Source organism: Hyaena hyaena, unplaced genomic scaffold (assembly GCF_003009895.1).
Source record: "Hyaena hyaena isolate Hyena2069 unplaced genomic scaffold, ASM300989v1 scaffold_364, whole genome shotgun sequence".
Taxonomy (NCBI): Eukaryota; Metazoa; Chordata; class Mammalia; order Carnivora; family Hyaenidae; genus Hyaena; species Hyaena hyaena.
The window spans coordinates 1240402-1249392 of NW_024080996.1; the positions used below are offsets into that span (position 1 = coordinate 1240402).

At 38.4% G+C, this 8991-nt stretch overlaps 1 protein-coding gene across 1 annotated transcript; it reads left to right on the forward strand.

The window, feature by feature from the left end:
• Positions 1-581: 581 nt before the first annotated feature.
• Positions 582-6112, forward strand: LOC120243944 (olfactory receptor 147-like). Its single transcript, XM_039250194.1, has 2 exons — positions 582-600; positions 5190-6112. Exons 1-2 carry the CDS (start codon positions 582-584, stop codon positions 6110-6112), a joined length of 942 nt encoding a protein of 313 aa, XP_039106125.1.
• The last annotated feature ends 2879 nt before the right edge of the window (positions 6113-8991 follow it).

The window sequence follows — 8991 nt, forward strand, 5'->3', positions numbered from 1 at the left end:
TGGAAAGAGCCTAAGTGTCCAGCAACAGACGAATGGATCAAGAAGATGTGGTTTATCTATACCAAGGAATACTACATGGCAATGAGAAACAATGAACTCTGGCCATGTGTAGCAACATGGATGGACCTTGAGGGTGTTATGCTGAGTGAAATAAGTCAGGCAGAGAAGGACAAATATCATATGTGTGCACATATAGGAGGATTAGGAGGAACTTAACGGAGGACCATGGGGGAGAAGAAGGGGGGAAATGGTGGGGGAAAGGGAGAGAGGAAAACCATGAGAGACTCTTGAATGCTGAGAAACAAACTGAGGACTGATGGATGTGGGGGAGAGAGGGGAGATGGGCACGGAGGAGGACACTTGTGGGGATGAGCACTGGGTGTTATATGGAAACCAATTTGACAATAAACTATTTGTAAAAAATAAAAAAATAATTAAAATAAATAAGAAACACACTTAAAAAAAATAAAAGATCTAATTTTTTCTTGTGATTCAGTTATGATAAAAATAAATAAATAAAAGTAAGGTCTAGGGGCACCTGGGTAGCTTAGTCAGTTAACTGTCCAACTTTCACTCAGGTCATGATCTTACAGTCTGTGGGTTTGAGCCCTGCATTGGTCTCTGTGCTGACAGCTCAGAGCGTGGAGCCTCCTTCAGATTCTGTGTGTCTCTCTCTCTGCCCCTCCTCCACTGGTGCTCTGTCTGTCTCTGTCTCAAAAAATAAATACACCTTAAAAAAATTTTTTTGAGTAAGGTCTAAAGCATTCTTAGGAGATATTGTGTGTTCAGTTCCAGACCACCACAATAAAAGGAACATTGCAATAAAAAAATAAGGTTTAAAAATATTAAAAAGATGACACAAGAACTTAGGGCATACAGCAAAGCCAGTCCTCAGGAAAAGATTAAAGCTACAAATATTATCTGAAAGATGTTCTCCCTACATTGGGAGGCAAAAATCATTCTTATCACCAGTGGGAAGTCTGTACAAACAAGCCTTGTTAAACCTTCCTTCTAGTTTCTTCTCCACAAATAGCTACCCTACCTAAAGCCCCTTTGCCATGTCCTGTTTCCACAATTCGCTACTCTTTGTCCAGCTTGTAATTGTAAGCATTTGGCTCTAAGTGATTTCTTTTGGTTTTCATGTTTCTTGTGATGACTTCCATGCACAGTAAGTGATGAGTCACTAAATTCTACTCCTGAAACCAGTATTTCACTATACGTTAACTAACTAGAATTTAAATAAAAATTTGAAAAAAAATAATTAAAAGGTGGATGTTTTTTCCCTCCTAATCTGTCTTGGGTCAGTTTAATTCTTAGACCCAGCTGGAGACCGTAGTAGAAGAGAAATTTTTCCTCCTCTCCAGAATACAGTCTTTATAATTTTACATACTTACATATGTGCCAATAACTTACAATTAGAATAGTTTTGTATGTTTAAAATTTTGTGTTTTAATACGGTGTCTTGTCTTTTGAATTTTTTAATTCAAATTTCATATTTGGTATTTATTCTTGTTCATATATGGAGTAGTTGTTCATATACTTTCATTCTGCTTGCCGGGGTCTGTGGTACCTGCTCAGATCACCTGACACTTAGATGACTCTGACCCCATGTCTCTCACACTATCTCTGTTGCCCTCTCTGTTGTTAAATTTGGCCTGCCTTTTTGCTTTTTCACCTTTTCTGAAACCCATGCACCTTTATTGAGATCCAGAACATGTTGTTCTGTCTATACTGAAGTGGGTATTTACCTATGGAAAAGCTGTGATAAACTGCAGACACCTGCTGAGGTCCGGATGACCTATGGATTTTCTCCTTAGAATACGGTCATCCGAACAGCAGCTTCTGTGTTAACCGGGAGGTTATTAGAAATACAAAATCTAGTGCCCCACTCCAGATTTACTGAATTAGATTCTGTTTTCCTTTTCCTTCCTGGCACTTGAAGATTTAATTTTCTTTTTTATTACCTCAGTTATATATTTAAATTTATTATTTTTAATGTTTGTTTATTTTTGAGAGAGAGAGACAGAGCATGAACAGTGAGAGGGAGACACAGAATCCGAAGCAGGCTCCAGGCTCTGAGCCATGAGCACAGAGCCCGATGCAGGGCTCAGACCTACAAGCTGTGAGATCATGACCTGAGTGAAGCTGGGCACTTAACTGACTGAGCCACCCAGATGCCCTGATTTTTACATTTAAAAATATATTGGCTGGGGTGCCAGGGTGGCTCAGTCGGTTAAGTGTAGGACTCTTGATTTTGGCTCAGGTCATGATCTCATGGTTCAGTTTGTAGGATTGAGCCTCACGTAGGGCTCTGTACTGTTAGTGTGGAATTCTCTCTTTCCCTCTCTCTGCCCCTGCTCCTCTCTTTCTCTCTCTCAAAATAAAGTTTTAAAAAACTTTAAAAATATTAAAAAATACACTGTCTAACATTTCTAGATATTTATAGAAGGTTAGCTCAGTGCAACATCACCCTGCAAATTAAAAATCTATTTAGTCAAAAATAAATTTTCCTTTTCTGCATCTTAATGAGAATATATTAGAAGGCTAAATTACCATTCACTTTGACAAATTGGAACATGCTGGGCTTAAGTTACTAAAAAGGAGTCAAGAGATGTTCCGGATAGGTCTCATGAAAGGGGCGACCATTTGACATACTTTGTTATAATTGAATTAGGCTAAGGTGATTGTTAAGTAGATGGGACAAAAGACATGAATGAGATAGTTTTGCAATGTAAGGATAAGTTCAGAGTCCCTCTACACTCATTCTGTATTTGCACATATTAACACTGGTTGTTATTAAAGGTGAAAGAATGACCTTCAGCTCTGGCTTAGAACCTTGGTGATAAAACTTTTCTTGCAATGTGATTTGATATAATATGAACTTGGAGTGTTTCTGGTTTTTACATCACCTAAATAAGACTCCTTAACATTTCTATAGAAAACAGATATTTTAATGAATCTCCCAGGTCCTCATCACTGCTGCAGCCCAAGGAATGCCTATTTTGTGGGACATATTTCAAATTACCTTGAGGAATGTTTAGTCCCTTTGTAATTTTGAGGAGTCTGAGAATAATAATCAGGACTCATTTTAGTAATGGTTTGGTTTTATATTATCTTAAGTATAAATTCCATATGGAGGAATTTCTAAATATTTTTCTTGACTTCTGTTCTTTTTCTCTTTACTCTTTCACTGAGTTTACATAATGTGGCTTTAACCTTTACAGAATTAATCTCCAATTTTTTTTTCATATTCTGATCTGTGTCTTGAACTTCATTTAGCCTTAGGTAAGCTGTATACTTCTACTTGGACATCCAGTTGGCAACTGAAATTCACCATGTTCAAAATGGAATGTATATGTCTACGAATATTTCTACTCATCCTGAGTTCTCTCTGTTTATAGCAACACCATTATTTATCCAAATCCCTATGCTAGCACCTTTGGGAATTTCTTGCCTATTTCTATTCCCTGTCTGTGAAGTCCTGATGAATCTTTCCTTGAAACATCTCTTGCACTATATTTATTATTTATTTATGTGATTATTATATATTTACTTATTTTAATATTATAATTGCCTCTCACAAAAGCAGCTCATCCTGCTTCCAATTACTCTTATACCAGTCCATCATGCTGGCCTCCATAATATTAATCCTTCCACATTTATACTTTGATCTTTTCTATCCTGTGAGAACATAGGAATTAAAATCTTGAGTGTCTTAATGACCTCACCTAATAACCTGACCTTGATTTTGGCATTTGGAAGCTTCCTATACTGATCCAAATCTGACTTTTAACCTGACTCCATGCTGCAGTCCAGAAGGGGAGACATTGGGACTTCTCTGAGAGTCTGTGAAAGTAAGTCCTCTATGTGACATTCAGAGAGAAAGGAAATTACATTCTTTTTTTAAGCTCAGTAACTCTTCTCTGGGTAGTATCTAAGCGTTCAGCAGTGGCCTTTACTAGTCTTAATGAGATTTTTTTCTGCCCACAAGCATTGATACTACATAAGCCTTTGCCTATGTGGCAAGAATTCTGTTCTAGTATCCACTATAAATTCCAGGAAATATAGGAGAGGGATCCTCATTCATCTATTCTTCTATTATACAAATATTTGTTGAACACTTAGGTACTACATGGATAGCACTGGAGAAAATAAACACAATCCATTTGGAACTTAGATTCAAATGTAAGTGGGTACCTGAGTGTGTGGTGGGAACATACAACAAAGAATAAATGTATAATATTCATAGAGTGATAGGTGCTAGGAAGAAACCATTGTGGACGCAGGAAAGATCATCATGTTTTTCAATCTGCGGATGTACCCCATTTGGTAGGAAATGAAAACGTATTCAAAATGGTGTGCTCCCAATGGTCAATCTTATTATCATGAACCAAGTTATAAATGTACACTAGGTAAAAATTGTTTTCCACTGCAAAGTCTGATCTTTGGGGAAAACATAGGTCTTCCCATTTTTAATCAGTTCCTTAGGATTTCCCAACTCATGAGAACTCCTTGGGGCCATGTTAGCAGATGGATCTTCTGGCACTAATAGATTACGTTTACTGGCCCCTAGTCTGAGAGGACACTGGGCAAAACCACCATCAGAAATCATGATCTGTAGCTCTTGGCGCCTCGGAGTCTGCAGTTCTGAGGTTTGTGCTCTAGCTCCTTCAGTTCAAAACTCACTCAAAACAAAAACAACAAAAAGATCTCTGTTTTGAGTTGTTCATCCCTGAAATTCATCAGATCCAAGGTCCAATATTGAAGTTCTAATACAGAAGGATGAGGATTGAATTTTTTTGTTCCTGCTATTCTTTTTCCAAATCTTTTTTTATGAGAGCCACAGACTCCTTGAAATGATATATCTCTTGCTGAGATGGTAGTTGTCCCTGAGGTGGGACTGTTGGACTGTCAAAGAAGACATGCAGCAGAGATGATCACAGGATTCTTGCATTTTATCCCTGTGGATATTGTCCTTTATGACTTTTTGATAGATATCTTTAAACAATCTCTCAGCCTTTATCCGATGGAGACAACAAAGGTACAAAGGAGGGTGGGTGTGAGTTGATTCTCTCATTCTGGGACTCTGTCTCATCATGGAGGGATTGGGGGAAGGGCGCTGTGTACTCATTTTAATGTCATCCTCTGTCCTGTTCTCACAGATATGCCCTAGGGAAGAATGGCAGCAGGAAACGACTCTTCAGTGACCAAATTTATCCTGCTGGGTTTAACACAAGAGCCAGAACTCCAGCTGCCTCTCTTCTTCATTTTCTTAGGGATCTATGTAGTCACCATGATGGGGAACATGGGCTTGATTATTCTGATAGGTCTGAAGCCTCAACTGCACACTCCCATGTACTACTTTCTCTTCAACCTTTCCTTCATTGATCTCTGCTACTCATCTGTCATAACCCCTAGAATGCTGATAGGTTTTGTTAAACAGAACATCATCTCTTATGCAGAGTGCATGACTCAGCTCTGTTTCTTCTCATTCTTTGTCATTGATGAATGCTGTATTTTGACATCAATGGCCTATGACCGGTACGTGGCCATCTGTAAACCCCTGCTTTACAAGGCCACCATGTCCCACCAGGTCTGCCTCATGCTGATGGCAGGAACGTATGCAATGGGGTTTGTGGGTGCCATGGCCCACACCGGTTGCATGCTGAGGCTCACGTTCTGTGATGGCAACATCATCAATCATTACATGTGTGACATACCTCCTCTCCTCCAGCTTTCCTGCACAAGCACCTATGTCAATGAGCTGGTGGTTTTCATTGTGGTGGGCATCAACGTAATAGTGCCTAGTCTCACCATCGCCATTTCTTACACCTTGATCATCTCCAACATCCTCCGTATCCGTTCTACAGAGGGCAGGTCCAAAGCCTTCAGTACCTGCAGCTCCCACATAGTTACTGTTTCCCTCTTCTTTGGAGCATCAGCATTCATGTATCTAAAGCCTTCTCCTGCTGGGTCTCGGGATCAAGATAAGGTATCCACAGTGTTTTATACCATTGTGGGGCCAATGATGAATCCTTTTATCTATAGTCTGAGGAACAAAGATGTCAAAATTGCACTGAGTAAGACTTTTAAAAAAAGGGTGTTCTCTTGAGTAGAAATGGTGTTAGTTACAAATATCATCTCCTAGTAAGGGCACACGGTGTATGAAGCTATGGAGAGATAGGTAAGAAATCAAAATAGAAATGCAAATGATTCAAATATAAGGGAAATTAAGTATTTATAAGTCATTTCACAAAGACAATAGAAGGGAGAGGAGGATCAGTCATTTATCTCTTCATGGAAAGTAAAAGTAGTTCATTTGTCATTCTCCAGCTTATTTTCAGAAGTTACAGATTTAAGTATAAGTTATTGAATGGTGGTAAATCCAGAAATGGTAGCTTGTGAGATTTTTAACTTAAGTATGTCCGAAATTCCTACAAAACTTTGTCATGGATATATAGACTTTGTCAGACTTGGGATTCAGCCATTTATTCATTCATTTAATAAACATTAACTGAAAGACTACCGAGTTTCAGCAACTGAGTGTGGTCTTTTTGGGTGCTGTAGAGGCTTTTGTTTTAGGAGATTCCTTCATTTCCTAAAGGAGATGAGAATAGGGAGATGCTCTTCTCACTCTGGTCTCTGGCCTCTTCTCACTGAAATCTCAAGAGAATGTGATAGAGCAAGGTTTCCTTCTGGTGTCTGTTCCTAAGGACAAGAAAACATTAAAAAATAAAATAAAATAAAATAAAAATTAATTTATTTTTGAGAAAGACACACACACACAGACACACACACATATACACACACAGTGCAAGTGGAAGAGTGGCAGAGAGAGAGGAAGACACAGAATCTGAAGCAGGCTCCAGGCTCTGAGCTATTAGAACTGAACCCACAGGGCTCGAACCCACAGATCGTGAGATCATGACCTGAGCTGAAATTGGATGCTCAACCAACTGAGCCACCCAGGTGCCCCATGATAACCTTTTAGAGCTATCAGGAATAAAAGGATCCTACACTGGGTTTTACCTCTTGGGACATTATGGCAGGAAATAGGACATGCTACGTCTTCATTGGGAAGAATTTTACTAGAAATATTCATCAATGATTAGTAGAGGACTTTTTGTCCTTTCCTTAAATGGGCTTTCAAATCTGTAATTCATTGCGGTCAGCATTTTTTAGTCTCAGATTTTGGTGCTACCAAATGATATCATTTGGATATCATTCATTTAATTAACAAATGAAAGCACCTATCCTGTATCAGACTCTGTTTTTAAACATCAAAAGATACAGTGCTGAACGAAACAGACAATGTATACATTCTCATTGGGTTCATTGTCTACAGCAAGGTGGAGCTGCGGTGCAAATGGGCAGGAAGAGGAGATAGGTGATGAACACATGTGAATAGAGCAGAGAAATGGGAGTCTTAAGTTAAGGTGAGAGGTTCAGACTGTGTGGTTACTTTAGGTTGGTGGAGGGGCTTTTCTGAGGAGGTGGCATTTCAGCTGAGATCTCACAAGAGGAAGAGCCACATGTAGAGCATTCCAGGCCATGGGAATATTGGCAAGTAATCATACTGATGAGAATGAAGGACAAAAAGTGAACCAATGTGACTGTGATGTAATGGTAGATGTGTAAGTTTTAGAAAGTGTATGTAGTATGTAGGAAAAGAATCTGGAAGTGAGGATTCTGGAAGTCAGGGTTCTAAAACCTTGCAAAGAGTGGATTTTATCTTAAGTGCAGTAAACATCCATGTGATATTAATCACACAGAGACCTTAGTTCTGCTTTCCCCACTCTTGTTGAGGGAGATCCTGTCTATTATTATTTCTAACTAATCTTGGAGAAAAGTCCAGGATTCCATGACTGATTTCTAGTCAAACCAATGAAGCAATAATACCTTAAATAGCAGCAGATTTCTATGTCCTGCTTGAAAGATTCTTCTATTGCTAATCTTGCATGCTTATAGAAGATGAGTCAAAGTCTGTAAGATGTCAACTGAAAAGAACATGACTTATGTGGAAGTACCCTTTGTCTTGTCTTTTCACCTACTAGATACAAGTGTCTTGAAACGGCAAGACTGTTGAAGTTGGAACAATGTAATCAGGTTTGGTTCCAGAGTCCGTGATTTTTGAATTCTGGGTTCTCTCAGCCTTAGTTTCTAATATTTCAAAGTGATCTGGTGCAGATGATATGACACAATGCATGTTTAAAAGATGCTACATAGTTTTCGTGTTTTAAAAATCACATTCCAGTGACTCTCAAGATGTGCATGTCTTTTCATGTAACTTCCCTGAAATTAGTGTGCATCTTATAATCAGTGCCATCTTACCTTTGTTGTTGGTTTGTGGCAGTTGTGATGCCACTGTCGTTGTTCACGCATGTGCAAATTTGATTACAGCTGTTCATGCTGTTGTCATTGCAACTGTGTTAGAATTGTTGGTAACATGTGTATGGGGTTAATTGCCATTTAAAATTCTCTAGTTTTAGATATACATATCATGTAAAAATTTACTTCTACAGTGTTTGTAACTGTAACTTCACCTACATTATAATTATTATATAGCACTGAAGTATAGTTTTCATGTACACAGAAAGATCAGAAAGATATGGAAACAGCAGTGGGTGTAAATTCGAAAATAGTTCAGCAAATATACTTCATTGGTGGAATGGTCACAATTTCATTTATCCATCTGTCTGTCTATTCTATCCATCTATTTGTTACAGAACAACAACAAAAGAGTTTTATAGGCCCTAAGAAAGTAAGATACACGCATGTCAATGAAGCTGGGTCATATTTCATCACTGAGACTCAGGCAAAAGAACAGCATAACATGCAAAACAATGTAACTGAAGGCAGGATGAATTCTTCATAATGTCAATGTCTAGAAACTTCTAGAAGAATACTTTAATAAGTATAAAATAGAAGTTCTAAGTGGCACATTCTCATAATGCCACTATATAGTTGGCAGCCTGTTTTTCTCAGTGTACA